At 49.6% G+C, this 20,388-nt stretch overlaps 1 protein-coding gene across 1 annotated transcript in view; it reads left to right on the top strand.

Annotated features, from left to right (window-relative positions):
• The window catches only part of Itga3 (integrin, alpha 3 (antigen CD49C, alpha 3 subunit of VLA-3 receptor)), a 32,856-nt gene extending 15,584 nt beyond the window's left edge, over positions 1–17,272 (top strand). Inside the window, exons 7-26 of the mRNA XM_013038029.1 lie at positions 60–256; positions 1,913–2,001; positions 2,135–2,271; positions 2,388–2,474; positions 3,914–3,981; positions 4,054–4,190; positions 4,743–4,892; positions 4,986–5,083; positions 5,352–5,499; positions 5,718–5,786; positions 6,586–6,665; positions 6,749–6,826; positions 7,801–7,903; positions 8,932–9,114; positions 9,278–9,400; positions 10,603–10,716; positions 11,614–11,712; positions 14,694–14,819; positions 15,187–15,327; positions 15,962–17,272. Of these exons, the coding sequence (XP_012893483.1) occupies positions 60–256; positions 1,913–2,001; positions 2,135–2,271; positions 2,388–2,474; positions 3,914–3,981; positions 4,054–4,190; positions 4,743–4,892; positions 4,986–5,083; positions 5,352–5,499; positions 5,718–5,786; positions 6,586–6,665; positions 6,749–6,826; positions 7,801–7,903; positions 8,932–9,114; positions 9,278–9,400; positions 10,603–10,716; positions 11,614–11,712; positions 14,694–14,819; positions 15,187–15,297 (2,197 nt within the window). The 3' untranslated portion in view covers positions 15,298–15,327; positions 15,962–17,272. The remainder of the gene's footprint in view (positions 1–59; positions 257–1,912; positions 2,002–2,134; positions 2,272–2,387; positions 2,475–3,913; positions 3,982–4,053; positions 4,191–4,742; positions 4,893–4,985; positions 5,084–5,351; positions 5,500–5,717; positions 5,787–6,585; positions 6,666–6,748; positions 6,827–7,800; positions 7,904–8,931; positions 9,115–9,277; positions 9,401–10,602; positions 10,717–11,613; positions 11,713–14,693; positions 14,820–15,186; positions 15,328–15,961) is intronic.
• Positions 17,273–20,388: the final 3,116 nt, after the last annotated feature.

The raw sequence follows: 20,388 nt of genomic DNA, 5'->3' as shown, positions 1-20,388 counted from the left end.
AAGGAACAGTTGTGCTGTCTATTGGAGGTCAGCCTCCCTCCTCCTCCTCTCCTCTGCAGGTGGCAGGACCTCTTGGTGGGTGCTCCCTACTACTTTGAGCGGAAGGAAGAGGTAGGAGGTGCCGTCTATGTCTTCATGAACCAGGCAGGAACCTCCTTCCCCACCCATCCATCCCTCCTTCTTCATGGCCCGAGTCGCTCCACCTTCGGCTTCTCTGTGGCCAGCATTGGTGACATCAACCAGGATGGATTCCAGGGTATGAGCTAGCACCTCTCCCTCAGCACCCTCACCGAGTGCCAGCTGCATACCAGAGTTCGAGCCCCAGCCTGGCACACACACACACACACACACACACACACACACACACACCAAAATCTCTTTGGATAATGGTGAGGACAGGAATGAGCTAGGGGCATCCATAGCAAGTTTTAGAGAAGGGGTACAATATCTGATATCTGGAAAGATGATTCTGGAAGAGTTATGGGATGGAAGGGGGAGGTTTTAGGGCTGGTGGAAGAGTAAATATCAAGAGTGTATTCTTTTAGGTGTGGGGTGTAAATAAGGGCTAGAACAAGGTGGGAGCCCTAGAGTAGGCATCATCTCCAGTGCTTTTGCAGACAGGGGACTAGTCAGTCCTGGGGTGGATGGGGGTTAATAAGGACAGATTTGGGTGTGAACCTGGTTGCCATAGGAACAACTAGATTATCCCAATGTCACTTCTCTGAAAAATTCCCAGGATATAGCTGGGAACCTAAGGGAAGGCAGAGGAACCAGAGAGTCCAGCCAACAAAGCCCAGCACTTCCTATAGAAGGGTGATTGATAGCTACATAGTTTTCCTTGGCCTCCTGTACTAACAAGCTTGGCCTTCTGGTTACTCAGGCCTTAATAGGCCAAACGTTGCAAATGACAAAGAGTCTTGTAAAGTTTAAGAAGATTATAAAATGTCTCCTAGTCCTTGGTATTTAGGCAGAAGCTCAAGCATTCTGTCCTCATTAGTTGTGTAACTGGGTTTTGTGTCTGCTTTCTCACCTGTGAAGTGGGGATAGTAATAACTAACCTACAGCAACTCTTGTGAGGATTAGACACATCCTGTCCCCACTGGCTGTCACCAATTAGGAACACATCTTATTTATTTATTTATTTAGGTCAATCATGGGGCTTGAACTCAGGGGCTAATTGCTGTCCTTGAGCTCTTTTGCTCAAGGCTAGCACTCTACCACTTTGAGCCACAGCACCACTTCTGGTTTTCTGGTGGTTCATTGGAGAGAAGAATCTCATGGAAGCCAGGCGCTGGTGGCTCATGCCTGTAATCCTAGCTACTCAGGAGGCTGAGATCTGAGGATGGTAGTTCAAAGCCAGCCTGGGCAGGAAAGTCTGTTAGACTCTTCTCTCCAGTTAACTATCAGAAAACTGGAAGTGGCGCTGTGGCTCAAGTGGTAGAGTGTTTGCTTTGAGCTAAAGAGCTGAGGGACAGTGCCCAGGCCCAGAGTTCAAGCCCCATGAGTCTCACAGACTTTACTGCCCAGGATGACTTTGAACCTGGATCCTCAACCTCCTGAATATCTAGTATTATAGGCATGAGCCACCAGTGCTGGCTTTAGGAATACCTCTTTTACAACACTCTTCTGGTAGATGCCATTTAGAAGAACCAGATGTCTGGAAAGGAAGTTAGGGTGAGAGAGAGAAAGGGGTGTAACTCTTGCCTGTTTTAGTGTGAGATTTTGGGTAAGTTACTTCCCTTCTCCTGACTCTACCTTCCTACCTGGAAGTTCTGCAGCTTTCCTGCCTCTCTGAGCACTTTCAGCTGGGTCAAGTCAGTGACACACTGGAACCTATGGCCTGTAGGACATGGTCAGGGAGATGTGGGGTCCAGAATACCTCGGTAACCTTGTCCTTGCCTCTCTTTTCCAGATATTGCTGTGGGAGCCCCATTTGAGGGCTTGGGCAAAGTTTATATCTACCATAGCAGCTCCGGGGGGCTCCTCAGACAGCCCCAGCAGGTATGGATGGGCAGATGTGACTACTGCCCCCTCCACTAGTGGACTGTCCCCCTCCCTTTCATCTACTTCTTCCCTGTTCCTCCCTCAGCCCCATCAGCCAGACCCTGTCCTCCCCATTTCTCTCATCTCCCAGGTAATCCATGGAGAAAAACTGGGACTGTCTGGCTTGTCCACCTTCGGCTACTCTCTGAGTGGACACATGGATGTGGATGAGAACTTTTACCCAGACCTACTAGTCGGCAGTCTGTCAGACCACATTGTGCTGCTGCGGTGAGCCTGAGTCCATTCTCCCCTCCAACTCCTACTTCTTTGACATCCTGGAAGTCCAAGCTTCAGCTCTGGCCAGGGGAGGCATTGATACCTGCTTGCTTTTATTGTCTCTGCAGGGCTCGGCCTGTCATCAACATTGTCCACAAGACCTTGGTGGCCAGGCCAGCTGTGCTGGACCCCACACTTTGCACAGCCACCTCCTGGTGAGACTATCAGCCCTTGCTCTGAGACTATCAGCCCCTACTTCTCATGTATGGGTAGGCTTTGAGATGCCCAGGTCCCAAACCCTTCTCCCATCTTTAAATATTGGCTCTCAGAGCCAGCATTACCCCTCCTTACCCAACCTTATTATTATTATTTTGTCCAGTACTGGGCCTTGAACTCAGGGCCTGGGTGCTGTCCTTGAGCCCCTTTGTGCTCCAGGCTAGCATTCTATCACTTGAGCCACAGTGCCACTTCTGGCTTTTTCTGAGTATTTGATTGAAGATAAGAGTCTCATGAAAACCCAAACAAAAAAAAAACCAACCCTTTGGGCTGGGATGTAGCTCAGTGGCAAAGCGCTTGCCTAGCAAGCGCAACGTCCTGGGTTCGATCCCCAGTACCAAAAAAGAAAAGACAAAAAAAATACAGTTTAAAAAAGAAAAAAACAACCCAAACAAAAGAGTCTCATGGACCTGCCTGCCCCAGCTGGCTTTGAACTCTGACCCTCAGATCTTGGCCTTCTGAGTAACTGGGATTGTAGGTGTGAGCCACTGGCATTTCCCCCCACCCAACCTTATTTAAAAGCAAAATTCCTGCCAGGTGCTGGTGGCTCACACCTGAAATCCTGTCTGTTCAGGAGGATGAGACCTGAAGACTGCAGTTGAAAAGTGTGAGACTCTTATCTACAATTAACCACCAAAAAGCCAGAATTGGAATTATGGTGCAAGAGCTCTTTACCAGATATAGGGATCTTGGAGCAGTAGACCCTAGTGGTTAGGAATAGGAGCCCTTCACCACCTAGTTCAAACCCCAGCTGTGCATTCCCAGTGGGAAGGGTGGGCTCTGAGGACTGAAGTCCCGAAGGAAGGAGGAGGCGGATGGAGGGATGTGGGAAAGAAGGGATACTCATCTTGGGCAAATTATTTAACCTCAGGATTCCTCACCTGTAAAAAAGGTAATAATTTGGTATAATTAAATGAGACAACATATAAACAGTTCTTTGCATACTGCTTTGATAAGCCTTAAGTGCTCAAAAAAAAATCTAGCTGCTTAGAATGTGATGATCTGCAGAACCCTAGGGCCTATGTGAATGACATAGGAAGGAGGCAGACAGGGAGGCTGGAGAATGGAATGGCTGTGGAGGTTGGGATTGAAGAGCCTGAGGCTTAGATTCAAGGGCTGGCCATCAACTGAATGATGACGTCATTCCTGCCTTCTGGAACTCCGTTTTCCCAGTGGTGACCTTTGCCATCACCTCTCTATGTATAGTGGGAAGGATGGAGCCAGGGACACCAAAGATAGATTTGTGGGTGCCCTAATTTTGCCCCTGCCTTTCCCTGGAGAGTTTCCTTTGCCTAGAACAGAGATGAGAGGTGAGGCCTGGCTCTGTGTCTCACTGTAACCAGGCTCTCCTGTACACTCCCTCCCACCCCTACCCCAGTGTGCAGGTTGAACTGTGCTTTGCCTACAACCAGAGTGCTGGGAACCCCAACTACAGGAGAAACATCAGTGAGTGCTGGGCTCAGGGCAAGGGGGAGCGTGCTCCCCTGACCATTTGCTGACCTCCTTGTCTACCTGCAGCCCTGGCCTACACCCTGGAGGCTGACCGTGATCGCCGCCCACCACGGCTCCGGTTTGCTCAAAGCCAGTCCGCCATCTTTCATGGCTTCTTCTCCATGCCAGAGATGCGCTGCCAGACTTTGGATTTGCTTCTGATGGTGAGGGAGGGACACAGGGCAGGGTGGGAGCTCCAGGAAAGGGGATCGGTGTCCTCTAGGTCAAAGTTGAAGGAATAGGAGGGTCCCCCTACATTGGAAGTTGGGAAAGTCAGCCTGGAATTCCAAAGGGCTGATGGATATGGAATACGCGTGGTTGTGTAGGGAAGAGGTGAAGATAAAGCCCAGGGGCCTTGCCACTGGGAGAAATTGGAGGAGTGTGGAAGCTGGAGGCTCAGTTCACCATGGGGATGGGGAAAGGAGTCCCCCCTGATTGTGGGCAAGCTCAGCCCCTCCTTCGGGATTTGGTGGAAGAGGAAGGCTGGATGTGGAGACCCCATAGATGAAGGGGGACCTCCTCTAATGGTGAGGAGTCAAAACGGTAGATGTTTTGATTTAATAGCAGGACAAATGGGGGTACAGCTTCACTGGGGTTTCAGGGTGGAGACAGGCCCAGGTTCTCCTGGGGCTCAGTCTGAGGCTTAGGATAGCATGAAGATAACTTCCTGGGGGATGGCAAGACTGGGTTCACTTCCCCCACCTTTCCCTTTTCAGGACAACTTCCGTGACAAACTCCGGCCCATTGTTATTTCTCTGAACTACTCTCTACCTCTGCGGATGCCAGAGCGCCCACGCCTGGGGCTGCGGTCCCTGGATGCTTACCCAGTCCTCAACCAAGCCCAGGCTCTGGAGAACCACACTGAGGTGGGTGGGGCAGGGGCCATGCTGGGAGGGCTCTGGGACTTGGGGATGTTGTTGCGGTGGAAGCCCCTCATGTCTCTGACTGACTGCCTCCAGGTTCAGTTCCAGAAGGAGTGTGGGCCAGACAACAAGTGCGACAGCAATCTGCAGATGCAGGCTGCCTTTGTGTCAGAGCAGCTGCAGCGGCTGAGCAGGTGGGCTCAGAGGTGCTGACTGGTCTGGGGTGAGGCAGGAATCCATTGGCTAGCATGATTGTAGACAAGGCCACATTGGCCCAGTCTGAATGGGAAGACTGTAATGGGCTGGGGAGGAAAGCATCCTCCAGCGAAAACTGGAGAGCCAGTCAGGCCACATGCAGAAGGGGACTTTGCTCACCCCAAAGGGTGTGGCCAGGTGGATCTGAATTGTGCCTTGGAGGTGGGGCTTTTGACTTAGTCCTGGGCTCCCCCCAACCCTCTTCAGGCTCCAGTACAGCAGGGATGTCCGGAAACTGCTCTTGAGCATCAATGTGACCAATACCCCCAGCCCAGAGCGGGCTGGGGAGGATGCCCACGAGGCGCTGCTCACCCTGGAAGTGCCTCCTGCCCTGCTCCTGTCCTCAGTGCGCCCTGTGAGTGCCTGCTGGCCAGGCTCAGCCCCATTCAGGGCTTCCCACATTTTTGCATTGCAATATGCATGATGCTATGAGCTTGCCTCCTCTGGGCTGGGCCTCTTTCTGTGTCCTGCTTTGTCCTTGATGCTTGGGGGCTGGTCCCTCAGGGCTTCTGACCCTGCTCCAGAACAGCAGGGTATAAGCCCAAACCTGACCTTAGTTTCGTTTCTCCTCAGTCTGGAACTTGCCAAGCGAATGAGACCATCCTGTGTGAGCTGGGAAACCCCTTCAAAAGGAACCAGAGGGTGAGCTCTTGGCTATATACTCCCACTTTGGTGGAGGGGGGGGTCCTAAGCTGTTCCTCTGTTAATCCTCTCCTATCTGCCTCCACTTCCTTGAAAGTAAAGAACTAGAATGAAGCCGGGCACCAGTGGCTCATGCCTGTACTCCTAGCTACTCAGGAGGCAGAGATCTGAGGCTCGAGGTTCAAAGCCAGCTCAGGCAGGAATGTCCATGAGACTCTTGTCTCCAATTAACCACCTTGTGGTTAATTGGCACTATGGCTCAACTGGTCTAGAGTGCTCGCCTTGAGCTAAAGAGCTCAGGGAAAGTGACCAGGCCCAGTGTTCAAGCCTCATGACCAACTGAAAGAGAGAGAGAGAGAGAGAGAGAGAACTAGAGTAGAGGAGAGGAAGTTCAAGGATGGGTGGATGGGAATAAGCTTAGGGATAGGAAAATGGAGCTGTTGAGGAACTATGCGTGACGCCAGGGCAGGTGGAGGTGAAGAAACTAAGTTTTCCTGAGCCTAACACAGCTTCTTTATGTGATGTAATTCTTACAACCTTTCTAAGGAGGTTACTGTTGTTTTACACAAGAAATATGGGTTTAGAAAGTTGCAGTAGTAAAAGTAGCAGGAATGTCATCTGGAGGTGAAAAGGGTGGAAAAAGAGGTGAGGATGAGTTGAAGAGGTAGAACTGGTCACCTAGAATGGGAGGAAGAGGAGGCCAGCTAGCCATCTCCCTGGCATGATGTTTGGCTCTTCTCTTCCCTGAGCTATCATCTTACCAGGCCACCAATGCCCTTCTCTCTGACTCTTGGGATAGATGGAACTGCTCATTGCCTTTGAGGTCATCGGGGTGACCTTGAACACCAGGGACCTTCAGGTGCAGCTGCAGCTGTCCACGTGAGTGACCTGGTGAAGCCAGTATGGTTGTGGTTGAGATCATATTCTAGGTCTCCTTTCTACCCCTTGTATTCCCTCCTCAGGTCAAGTCACCAAGACAACCTTCGGCCCATGAATCTGACCTTGCTGGTGGACTACACACTCCAGGCATCACTCAGCATGTGGGTAACTTCTCTGCTCTCCACCCAACCCACCCTAGCCTGCCTGAGCCAGGGCCTCGCTGTCCCCAAGGTAGCTCCTAAGTTCCTCTGACACTCCTCTTGGCCTGACGGTTACAGGTCACCCTTCCCTTAATAATAACAGTCAGAAAGGGAGGAGCTGTTGGTCCAAGATATTTCTTAAAAACTCAGTGAGCCAGGCACCAGTGGCTCATGCCTGTAATGCTACTATCTTGCTACTTGGGAGGCTGAGATCTGAGGATTAGGGTTCAAAGCCAGCCCTGGCAGAAAAGTTCTGAGACTTTTTTTTTGGGGGGGGGTCCGGTCATGGGGCCTGAACTCAGGGCCTGGGCACTGTCCCTCAGCTCTTCAGCTCAAGGCTAGTGCTCTACCACTTGAGCCACAGCACCACTTCCGGCTTTTTTTTCTTTTTGCATGTGTGGTGCTGAGGAATCGAACCCAGGGCCTCAGGCATGCAAGGCAAGCACTCTACCACTGAGCCACTTTCCCAGCCCAGTTCTGAGACTCTTATCTTCAATTAATTAACAAAATATGTCAGAAATGGAACTGTGGCTCAAGTGGTAGAGTGCTTGAGCAAAAAAGCTCGAGGACAGTGCCCTGGCCCAGCATTCAAGCCCCAGGACTGACACAAACAAACTTGTGCATCCAGGTGCTGGTGTGAGTTCAAGCCCCAGGATCTGTGCCCCAAACAAAACAAAAACAACTCATTGTACAAAGAATTTTACACATATCTCACTGACTTCTCACAGCTGCCCTATGTCATACCAGTTATTACTAACTCCACTTTTTAGACAAGGAAACTGAGGATAATTTGCTTGAGGCCACTTTGCTGGTAAATGGAAGAGCTGGGTTTATACCCAGGTCCACCTGACTTCAAAGTGCTGTTGTTAACCAGCTTTGGTACCTTTCCCTCTACCAAAGCTCTGCCTTCCATGACTTATCTTTCTTACCCCTAGGGTGAATCACCGGCTACAGAGCTTTTTTGGTGGGTCTGTAATGGGTGAGTCTGGCATGAAGACCGTAGAAGATGTGGGAAGTCCCCTCAAATATGAGTTCCAGGTAAGCATATCTCAGGGGTCCTGGCTGGTACTTGCGGAAAAGATGATGGGTGTGGGGGTGGGGGTTGTTCTGGTGCTGAGGTCCAGGTGTTAGAAATGATTCGGGATGTTGGGATGTCACATAGGAATCAGGAAGGACACCAAGTCAAAAGGAACTTAGTAAGGCAAAGTTTACTTCTGCAGAAGAGTGCATCATCAGCCAAAAATCTGACAAGCACACAAAGCAGGCAGGCCCTGCCCCTCTGCTCACATTAGCTGAACTGGGTTCACAATCTGCAAAAATATCTGACTTAATTAACAGGATGTAATTAAAGTTTAAGAAGCTATTTATTTATTGTCAGCCATGGGGCTTGAACTCTGCCTGGGTGTTATCCTTGAGCTCTTTTGCTCAAGGCTAGTGCTCTATCACTTTGAGCCACAGTACCACTTCTGGTTTTCTGGTGGTTAATTGGAGCTAAGAGTCTCACTGCCTTTTCTGCCTTGGCTGGCTTTGAGCTGCGATCCTCAGGTGTCAACCTCCTGAATAGCTAGGATTATAGGCATGAGCCACTGGCACAGGGCTTAATGAGCTTTTAACAGGATGTCATAGTTAAAGTGCAGCAGGAAAAGGATGTAACTAAAATGTAATTAACAAGGGCCAAGCCACTTGGTGGAAGCAGAGACTATTCATCAAAACAAATTATCCTAAGATTAATAGAGAGGAAGCAGATTACTTTGATAGAAAAGACACTTTCTGGGGCTAGGAAGGTGGCTCAGCGGTAGAGTGCTTGCCTCGCATGCATGAGGCCCTGGGTTTGATTCCTCAGCAACACATAAGCAGAAAAAGTTGGAAGTGGCACTGTGGCTCAAGTGGTAGAGTGCTAGCCTTGAGCTGAAGAGCTCAAAGACAGAGCCCAAGCCCAGAGTTCAGGACCCAAGACCGGCAGAAAAGAAAAGACACTTTCTCACACAGGGTAGGAGGGTTGGGAGCTGGTGAGTTGGAGGTGGTTCTCTAAGAGATAGTAATCATGACACCTTTTGTATCCACAGGTAAGCCCAGTAGGGGAGGGCCTGGCGGCCCTGGGCACCCTGGTTCTAGCTCTGGAGTGGCCCTATGAAGTCGCCAATGGCAAGTGGCTACTGTACCCAACGGAGATCACCATCCATGGCAATGGATCCTGGCCCTGCCTTCCACCTGGAGACCTTGTCAACCCTCTGAACCTCACTCTGTCTGTAAGTTCACCAGCAGGGATATCTCTCATTTGCATATCATTTACATCATATCTCATTTGCCTGCTTCTGAGCAGAAAGCTGGTGTCTTCTTCAAAGTCTCCTTTGGGGACCCTTGCTTTTCCTGTCCCTTTTTCTTGCTCCCACTTCTACCTTCCTTGTTCAGGATCCCAAGGACAGACCACCATCTCCACAACGCAGGCGTCGACAGCTGGACCCAGAGGGTGGACAGGGCCCACCACCTATTACTCTGGCTGCTGCCAAAAAAGCCAAATCTGAGACTGTGCTGGTGAGTGGACAGGGAAGGGATAGGTATAGCCCATCGAAGGCATGGGCACCATGGGCATGGGAGGTATTGCCCACTTACTATGAAACTCTGGTTTGAAAGGTGATGTGGACCCAGCCCTCAGGAGTTTCTAGACAGAGGGAGAGACTCATATCTTGGGCTGGGGATACCCTCCTCTGACAGGGAAGCATCCAATACAGTAGACCAAAGGAGGAGCCATTTGGCTCTATTCCAATGAGTCCCAGTCTATTGGAGGCTGTTCAAAGCTTTGGACACTAGACATAAGGGAGTGAGGAGGGTTCAGGAGGAAATGTGGGGGCATGGTACCCTCTGTAACAGGGAAAGGAACAGGCCTGAGGAGTCAGTATAGGCATAGCTGGGTGAAGTCTGAGTTGATGTCCCAATAGCAGGAGCCAGACACCACCAAAGGCTCAGTGGTTGAGAGGGTGAGGAGGAGGTTCTGTAGTTGGACTTTATTTACATGACCAGGAATTAGATGTTTGTTTTTTTATAACTGTCCTGGGACTTGAACTCAGGAACTGGGTGCTGTCTGTGAGCTTTAGTGCTCAAGACTAGTACTCGACCACTTTGAGCCACAGCTCCACTTTCAGCTTTTTGGTGGTTACTTGGAAATCAGAGATGCACAGCCTTTCCTGCTTAGGCTGGCTATGATCATAATCCTCCGATCTCAGGTTCCTGAGTAGGTAGGATTGTATGCCTGAGCCACCAGTGCCTGGCTAGGAATTAGGTCTTATGTCATCAAGTTCTTGGCATCAGATGAGCTTGGTGTTAAAAAAAATTTAGCTGGGTGCTGGTGGCTCACACCTGTAATCCTAGCTACTCAGGAGGCTGAGATCTGAGGATCAAGGTTCAAAGCCAGCCTGGGCAGGAAAGTCCCTGAGACTCTTATCTCCAATTAACCACCAGAAAACCAGAAGTGGTGCTGTGGCTCAAGTGGTAAACCACTCCCCTTGAGCTAAAGAGCTCTGGGACAGCGCCCAGGCCCAGAGTTCAAGCCCCATGACCAACAAAAAAAATCTATCGTAAATATATATGTGTGACATGAGGAATATGGGTTTGTGAAGAAATAAAGTTAGCTTGCCTCAGTTGCACAGGGATGGGACAAAGACTAGGTGAGTGAGAGGTAAGGAAGGAAGCATGAGGAGCCAGATCATCTCATGCCTTGTGTTCCCTGCCCACTTCAGACCTGTGCCACTGGCCGTGCCCGCTGTGTGTGGCTGGAGTGCCTCATTCCTGATTCCCCCACCATCACCAATGTGACTGTGAAGGCCCGGGTGTGGAACAGCACCTTCATCGAGGTCAGCACTGGGTCTGGAGGTCTCCACTGTGCCACCCACCTGGGTGAAGAGAGCAAAAGGGAGGGAGTGAAGCCAGGGTGCGCGTGCGTGCATGTTGTATGTGTGTGTGTGTGTGTGTGTGAGTGATAGCATCATGTTCTGCACAGTTGTATGTCCATTAGTATAGGTTCTGTCAGTGTTACAGTTGCATGTCTGCATATGGTTATGTAATGTTTTCAAGATGACCTCTTCCCATGTTCTGTTACGCTGCCCTGTGCACATTACTTTTTCCATCTCCATATATTCACCCCTATTCCTTCTTCCCCCTAGAAGTCCAGCTTCTGCTTTGTCTCTGTGTGTAAACTCCTCTTCAGCTTTTGAGGTCTCCATCAACTTTCCAACTTTACTACTGAACTGAATTCTTTCTCCCTGGATACCCTAGAACTTTCTAAGGAACTGCACCTACCACCTGTCATACTTGACTCTTGAGTTTGGGGTTCCTCACATGCTAGCCTTTTCTTGCCATGTACAGCAAACCTTTGCTGTGACTTAGATCATCAATCTTTTCAGCTTTCTGGGATATGTGGTTTCTATTGTACCTACTTTCTTCCAAAAGATGCCAAAGATAAATGAATGAGCAAGGCCGTATACCAAAACCTGGGCTAGATTTGGCTTATGGGTTTGAACCATGCCCTTCAGTATTTCTGATGTCCTCAGCATCCAGCACAGGACCTGATGCACACATGAATGAGTGAAAAGCATTTTTGTGTGGAGGAAGCGCCTGGCTGACAGATTTTTAGGAGCTGTTGCCTAAAGATGATGCCTAGTAGGAGAGGGTGACCGGAGAGGGAGTAGGATCAAGAGGGTGGTTTGGAGGGGCTTTAGTTGCTCCTTTTGACCTCCCTTCCCTGCTTCCAGGATTATAGAGATTTTGATCGAGTCAGGGTAGATGGCTGGGCTACTCTGTTCCTGCGAACCCACGTCCCCACTATCAACATGGAGAACAAGACCACGTGGGTGAGTAAGCATGTGAATGAGGGCAGTGGGCCTCAGCCAGGTCACAGACACACTTGAGCTATGAATCTCACTCAATCTTGCCAACAAGTTAGAAGCATTCTAATGTCAAGCAACACCCTAGAATGACTAAATAAGACCTCTGGATTGTGGGCACAGTGCTAGGATGTTCAAAAGGACTCTTTGGTGACTCTGCCAGCTAGCCAGGGTAGAGAACAACTGCCTTGGATTATATGTCTATTTTATAGCAAAGGAAACTGAAGCCCTAAGGAACTGAATGACCTGTAGCATAGCTGACAAGCTCTGCCTAAGTCCAGGCTGGCACCTTGACCTCCTGACCACTTCACCCACTGTCAACATCCACTGTGAACACGTGAGCGTCTGGTCACAGCAGTGGGGTAATGAGGCCAAGGAGAGACCACTGATTATTGATGTAGGTGCTGTGACTGCCATGAGGCAGAAATGAAAAGGGCTCAGTGAGAATTCAGGATGTCCTGCAATTCAAAGAACAAGATCAAAATACCAAAGCCTGTAGGTGGCCTCGTGCTGCCAATCAAAAATATAGTTAAAGGTGGCTGAACTGGTGGGTACTGGTAATCCTGGGAACTTGGATACTGAGGCAGGAGGATTTCCTGCAAATGAAGTCTAAGCTAGGCAACCTAGGGAGACCTTTCAGAAAAATAAAATATGTACATATGTGTATGTGTGTATATATATATATATATATGTATTTATATATACATATATATACACATACATATATAAATACACATATATACGCATACACATATGTACATACATATATACATATTTGAAAAATATCTATAGCTCTCTCCCCAGTATAGGTGTAAAAGTTAGTATACGACAGACAAATAATGGGTATTATCAAGTACTATCAAATTACTAGATTTCCCAAATTAGTCCAGTCCCTGTAGGAGTCAGGAAGCTTGAAAAAAAAAAGCTTCCAAATTTGATTCAAAGTTACATCTGGGAGAATAAATATGACAAAGTAATGTGTTGTGAGAAGAATGTAAGTGAAATATGTAGGAGATACATATAGAGATAAGTGGAAGGTTGGTTAAATACAATGTATATTTCCTAAAATAATGTAGCATAGAAGAGGTGGGGGGAGGACGAGACAGAAAGATCAGTGGGTCAGAATAAGAATTTAGGTGGGTTTTTTTTTGTTGTTGTTGTTTTCTTTTCAATACTGGGAATTAAATCTAGGACCTGTATTGCTTGAGCCATACACTTAGCCACTCCCCCTTTTTAAAGTATTTTATTCTTATTTACTTATTTTGTGCCAGTCCTGGAGCCTGGGCACTGTCCCTTTTTGTTGTTGTTGTTGTTACTCAAAGCTAGTGATTCTATCATTTGAGCCACAACTCCACTTCAACCTTTTTTTGGTGGTTAACTAGAATTGAGACTCACAAACTTTCCTTCCCATGGCTAGCTTTGAACCTTAATCCTCAGATCTCAGCCTCCTAAATAGCTAAGGTTATAGGTATCACCCACAAGAGTCCAATCTTGTGTTTATTTTTAATTTATTTTAATTATTTTGATCAGTAGTGGGGCTTGAACTCATGGCCTGGGTGTTGTCCCTGAGCTCTTCAGCTCAAGGAGAGCACTTTACCACTTGAGCCACAGAGCCACTTCCAGTTTTCTGGTGGTTAATTGGAGATAAGAGTTTCATGGACTTTTCCTGCCCCAGCCGGCTTTGAACCTTGATCCTCAGATCTCAACCTCCTGAGTAGCTAGGATTACAGGTTCAAGCCGTGGGCACCTGGCTTGTATTTTATTTTAATTTATTTATTTATTTATTTATTTTTGTTGATCATGGGGCTTGAACTTTGGGTCTGGGCACTGTTCCTCAGCTCTTCAGCTCAAGGTTAGCGCTCTACCACTTGAGCCACAGTACTACTTCCGGTTTTCTGGTGGTTAATTGGAGATAAGTGTCTCATAGACTCGTGCCCAGGAGGGCTTTGAAGCATGATCCTCGGATCTCATCCTCCTGAGTAGCTGGGATTACGGGCGTGAGCCACCAGTGCCCGGGGTTGTATTTTCTTTTCTTTTCTTTTATTATTATTTTTTTTGTTTTGGGTCCGCTCGTGGGGCCTGAACTCTGGGCCTGGGTGCTGTCCCTCAGCTCTTCAGCTCAAGGCTAGTGCTCTACCACTTGAGACACAGCGCCACTTCCAGCTTTTTCCTTTTTGCATATGTGGTGCTGAGGAATCGAACCCAGCCTCATGCATGCAAGGCAAGCGCTCTACCACTGAGCCACCTTCCCAGTCCCTGTATTTTATTTTGAGATAAGGTCTCACAATACTTTTGATGGATGTCTTTGCTTGCAAATCTCCTGCCTCTGCCTCCTGAGTAGCTGAGATTAAAGGCATGAGCCACCAAGCCTGGATAGAACACACTTTTATTCAGTAGAGAATTTTTTCTTTTTCTTTTTTCTGAGACAGGTTCCATGATGTAATCCAGGCTGTCTTTGAACTCTGGATCTTCCTGCCTCTGCCTCTTGAATGCTAGGATTACACACATGGCCCACCATACCCAGCTTAGAAATATAACTAGGCAGTATTGAAAGAATCCATTTGGGAAATAAAGACACTTACTTCAGACCATAAGCAAAAATATATTGTAGTTAGATACAATATTTCAATGTAAGAATTAGCATGAGCCAAAATAAGAGAATAACTTTAGTAACCTTGAACTTAAGACACAGCAGAGAAGTTCACACAACCGGGATGGAGCCCAGATAAGTGGCTTATCAACCCAGGCTGCCTATCAGATCTAATGCCGCTCGAGAGCCAGGTCTGTGTTTAGAAGCAGCACAAATGGACCTGCAGGTGTGAAGCAAGCAAGAGCTTCTTCCATTTCCTGGCTGCCTCCTACTGGCAATAGGTCAAAAACTTCCTGGTCCCCGGTCCAGCTCAGGTAGAGGATAGGATACAGGTCTGAGTCTTTTCCTCCCTCTTCAGTTCTCCGTGGACATTGACTCTGACCTAGTGGAGGAGCTGCCAGCTGAGATCGAACTGTGGCTTGTTCTTGTGTCTGTGGGCGCCGGGCTGCTGCTGCTGGGCCTGATCATCCTTTTGCTGTGGAAGGTAGGACCCCAGGCCACTTGGGGCCCCCGCCCACCCCTCCCGACCTCCTGCCAGCACGTGCTCACCAATCCTCCCCTCCATCCCATAGCTCCCTAGCCCATTCCACATGTCCATTTCAGCCCCTTCCTCCCAGGTCCTCCCTTCCTCCTCCCTAGCTTCCAGTCTCCCCCCTTCCTGGGTTACAATGAAGGGAGCTATGAGCTGGAAAGGGACACTCAAGAGCACACGTGTCTGGTCATCCCACCATGCTGGACCCCACACCCAGCTACCCGGGCTCCCCAGCCTGAAGCCCCAAACCCCTGAGTGCTGCTGGCTAGGAACTGCTCCCCAAACACCCCTGATGCCCTCCCCACCTCCTCCCCTCCAGTGCGGTTTCTTCAAGCGAGCCCGCACTCGTGCCCTGTATGAAGCCAAGAGGCAGAAGGCGGAGATGAAGAGCCAGCCTTCAGAGACGGAGAGGCTGACCGACGACTACTGAGGGGGACAGCCCCCACCCCGGCCCACCTGGGTAACGCAGCCTGCAGGCCTCCCCCCTGAGCATCCCAGCTGGCCGGGGCCTCTGACTCTGTGCTGTCTGCTCCTCTCCTCTCACCTGTCCACAGTGCCACCTCAGGGGACAGCCCACTCTGGGTGACACACACACACCTCTCCTGTCTGGCTCTTAGGGCACTCTTAGAAGAGTGTCATAGTCCTCTCTGTGACCCATCTACTTCCTGGGGACCGGAGAAGAGTCATAGTCAAGGCTAGGGGTGACCCCCCCCACTGCATACCTCTGTAGGAATGTCTCAAATGAGTCTAAGCTCCATTCCTTTATCCAGAGAAAGAAGGGACCAGGAAGACCTCACTTTTCTTCCTGCCTACTCTGTGCCTCAATCAACCAATCAACCTGTTTTCACTTGTCAGGGAAACCATGTACCCATCCTGGCCTCTCCTTTTGCTTCTTCCTCTCCTCTCTGCCTCCCTCAGCTCCTCCTTTCTCTGGATGGGGATGCTGAAGTTCTTTCTCCCCATCTCACATCAAGATAGGTGTTTTTGAGTCAGGGTCCTGGACTCTGAGGACCGTGGCAGGGAAGAAGCCAGGCACTCCTTCCTCTGCTTGAGTGCTGTATGCTCACACCCTTTCTCTTCTGCCCCCACTCCAGTGTGACTTCTTTCAGCGGACCCGCTACTACCGGATCATGCCCAAGTACCATGCGGTGCGCATCCGGGAGGAGGAGCGCTACCCACCTCCAGAGAGCACCCTGCCCATCAAGAAGCACTGGGTGACCAGCTGGCAGACTCGGGACCGATACTACTGATGTTCTCCCCCATCTTTCCCTACTCCTTCCTCACCACGCCCCTCCCCCTCCATGCCCTTTCTTCCTATTTATCATAACTTATGCCTCCAATGGCCCACCGGGGCCACTGCCTTTGGCTGGTACCAGCAGGCTCAGGCACACGCGCCCCTCCCCTCTTCAGGCACAGGCCTGTGCTGTCTGGCTGCGGGTACCTCCCTCAGGGCCTCACAATGCTGAGCACGCCGCAGCCCTGCACCCTGGACACACGTGGGACCCACTGCTCATGGCCTGTGTTTGCGTACCATGTCCCAGCCTCTGCCTGTGCCAAAACTAAGCCAAAGGACCTCTGCCAGAGCTGGAAGGAAAATGTCCCGGATGTGGTGACAACTCCCCTTCCACACTGGATCCAACTTGAGCCATAGTCACTGGACTTTTGCTGTCCAGAGGAAAACTACTGACCGGTAGCTGCTGACCTGGCCCAGCTGCAACTCCCAGGCACCCACCACAGAGTTGGGTCCCATAGAGGACTGTCGGGGGCGGGGAGGGGCGGGGGAGGGAAGCATGCTCACAGGCACTGAATTCAGACCCAAGAGCCACTAACTAGAAAGCATTTTCTTTCATGGGTTTCTGAAGCTTCTCTCCTTGGCTCCGACTGGACTGGCAGGGAACGCAGTCCAAAGGAACAAAGAAAAACTGTGGGCAGCCTGGACACACTGTGCTAGGACACCTCAGGAGACCAGAGAGGCTAGTTCTGGCTAGGCAGATGTTGGCCGGATGCAGAAAGCATTAATTCAGACCACCACCACCCCAGCCTCAGCCGGGCCTGGAGAGATCCCACTGGGAACAAAACTTGAATGTAGAACCAGGAGGGAGTCCCTCCCCTGTCCCAGCCAGCCTAACCTACTCTTTCCACTGACTAGGGTCGGAGTCTAGAGTCTCCTTGGCTGTTCTTGACTCTCAGAGCAACCTGGCTCTTGCCCTTTCTGTACCCCAGGACCCATCTAGCAGTTGAGATTGGTTCCCAAGACACCTCCTGACCCCTGCTCACTGGCAGGCCCACTCCCTAACAACTCCACCTCTCCATGGTACTGTAGCAGGGGGGGCTATCCCCCCCCCCTTGTGCCTTCTTTGTATATGGGCTTCTCACAGCTACCAATAAATAGCTCCCAATTTGTACCACTGTATTGGCCTCTACTCATCCCCAACCTTTCCGTTGGAATAGATGATGCCAGCCCCCTTGGTAGACAAAGCTAGGTGCTAGGGTCTAGGCTTGAGGGTGAAGATCTGTGGAAATGCCAGCTCCTGTCTAAAGCTAGTCATAGACACAGAAATGAGATCAAGAAGCTCAGATGAGGGGAGAGACCTGGGAGGAATCCAGTGCTGGCCTGGTGGGATTGGGGTAGGGGAAGAAGGAGGTGGGTACAGGGGTAGTGCAGGGAAGAGAAGAGAGAGAAACTATTTTGTACAGGTGCTGGTGGCTCACACCTGTAATCTTAGCTACTCAGGAGGCTGAGATCTGAGGATCGTGGTTCAAAGCCAGCCTGGGCTTTTGAAAGTCTGTGAGAGTCTTCACTAAAAAAAAAAAAAAAGCTGCTAAGAAAGTCGAAAGTAGAGCTGTGGCTCAAGTAGTAGATTGCTAGCCTTGAGCAAAAGATCAGGGACAGTGCCCAGACACAGTTCAAACTCCAGAGAAAAAGCTACTTGCTGTAGGGACAGATAGTCCTGGCTAGAGGTCAGGTGTTAGGGTGATGAGAGAGCCCTCAGGACTGAGTTTCAGGTAAGAAGAGCCTGCTTGTCTGCCTCCATTTCCCTACCACCAACCCTGGGTACCACCAGGAGATGAGAAGGTAACTGATACTGCGGCCTAAGCATTCTTTATGTCTGTCCCCCAGCCTCTGATCAGGAGTTGCTGGAGCACTAGTTTTGTATGTTGATACTTATTTACTCTGTGTGTGTGTGCGTGTGTGTGTGTGCGCGTGCACACACATGCGTGCAAATGCTCGTTTAAGGGCTTGAACACAGTCTGGGCACCGTCCCTTAGTTTTATTCACTCAAGGCTGGCACTCTACCACCTGAGCCATCACTCTATTTCTAGCTTTTTGCTGGTTAATTGGAGATAAAGGTCTCTTGAACTTTCCTGCCCAAACTGATTTCAAACTTCAATCCTCAGATAACAGCTTCCTGAGTAGCTAGGATTACAGGCCTGAGCCACTGGTATCTAGCTTATTTACTGGGGTTTGATTTGGAGCCTTAAGTTTGCTGGGCAGGTGCTCTACCACTTGAACCATGCTCCCAGCCCCAGAGCACTTGGAAGCTCCTCAGGAATGTTCAGGTGATAAGCTTAGGTAACCATGCATTAAGATGAAGACCCCCCCCGTGCAGCTTGCATTTTAGGGGTTCCTTGAAAAGCCCCCTAATGTCATGTTGAAGTTGTCCACATAGCCCTGGGAAGTTACAGTAAGATTGGCTCCCTTTGGTCACTTGGGCTTTAACTGTGGTGCACTAAAGTCTTCCTAAGTCTGTGACTTTGGCAAGATTCCACTGATGGTTGGAAATTACTGTGCAGAAGCCTAAAAGCAGACACCAGATTCAACTGTTCTGAGCTACCACTGACCAAAGCTGTTCTGGGAGTTCCTCCCCAAATCTATCTTGGTGTCTTCCAGTCTTGGCATTGTGGCAATTGTCTGCCCTCTACTCCATCAGCACCCAACATGACATTATCCTGGGCCCAACATCCGTCCTCTCTATACCCCACCCCTCTTTTCTGTGCTAGAACCTGCCACCTCCTAAGATGATTGTCGGCAGAATGTTGGGTTCCCCCAGGAAAAACTCAGTCCTACACAGAGCAGCTAAACTCTCCGAACCCAGTGACCAGAAATTTTCTTTTCCAGAATCTGGGATTTGCTTGTTTGGGAGTAATACCACATATAGGTTATGAAAGCCCCAGTCAGTCGTGTTTAAGACAAAGCCACTTCTATAGAGTTTAAGTCAAAGTGGGTTTTTTTTTCTTTTTATTGTCAGTTGTAGGGATTCTCCGGCATTCTCCCTGAGTGCTTTCACTCAGAGCTAGCGCTCTACCACTTTGAGCCACAGCTCCACTTCTGGTTTCCTGGTGGTTAATTGGAGATAAGAGTAACATAGGGCTAGGAAGGTGGCTCAGTGGTAGAGTGCTTGCCTTGCATGAAGCCCTGGGTTAGATTCCTCAGCACCACATAAGCAGAAAAAGCAAAAAAAGTGGCACTGTGGTTCAAGTGGTAGAGCACTAGCCTTGAACTGGAGAGCTGAGGGACAGCACCCAGGCCCAGAGTTCAGGACCACGACCAATCAAAAAAAAATCACAGATTTTCCTGCCGGGGCTGGCTTTGAACCACAATTCTCAGATCTCAGCCTCAGGAGTAGCTAGAACTACAGGCATGAACCACGAGCGCCTGGCTTCAAAGAGGAATTTATTACCTCCCTGATCAGCCCACAGGCTACAATGAATTGTTGCTTGCACGTGCACATGTGCACACACACATTCCCTGAGATATTTGCAGGATGAGCCCAACCATTCTGTGAAAGACACCTACTTGCCTGAAATGCAGCAAGGCCCACTACAAAAGGATTGTCTATAAGCCATACTTCTTGGGCTCATGGCCATAGCACCTCCAAGCCCCATTCCAGAAAGGGTCTTTGAGTCTTGCACCACTAAAAGAACACTCAAGGTGATTCTTTCCTTGCCTAGCAGGCAGTGGGATTGCACTTCCTGGGCCCCATAGCTTGAAAAAGGCCGTGTGATCATTCCTGCTCAATGAGACTGAGCCGGGGAAAGTGGCTCACTGTGGGCTGAAGCATTCCATTGCTGGTGTGAACTCGCCCTGCCGCCCCCCCCCTCCAGTTCTTCTTTACCTTTGCTGCAGTGGAAGCTGGTGTTGACATACTGTCCTTCATCCTGAATCTCCTCAAGTCTACCACCAGGAGACACCTACAGTGGAACATTTAGAAATTGGAGTTTTTGTGTTGGTACTGGGGCTTGAACTCAGGGTGTTGTTACTTAACATTTTTTGCTCAAGGCTGGCACTCTACCACTGGAACCACAGCTCCACTTTCAGCTTTTTGCTGGTTAACTGGAAAAAAGAGTCTTATAAACTTTCCTGCCTGGGTTGGCTTCAAACTCTGATTCTCAGATCTTAGCCTCCTGAGGAGTTAAGATTATAGACATGAGCCACTGTTGCCTAGCTCTGGTTGCTTTAATTTTTTATTTTTGGTCTGTGGTGGGACTTGATCTGTAGGTCTGAGCCCTGTCCCTCAGC

Source organism: Dipodomys ordii, unplaced genomic scaffold (genome assembly GCF_000151885.1).
Source record: "Dipodomys ordii isolate 6190 unplaced genomic scaffold, Dord_2.0 Scaffold7, whole genome shotgun sequence".
NCBI lineage: Eukaryota > Metazoa > Chordata > Mammalia > Rodentia > Heteromyidae > Dipodomys > Dipodomys ordii.
Note: the sequence above shows the minus strand (reverse complement) of the source record. Positions and strands in the feature narration are given on the sequence as shown.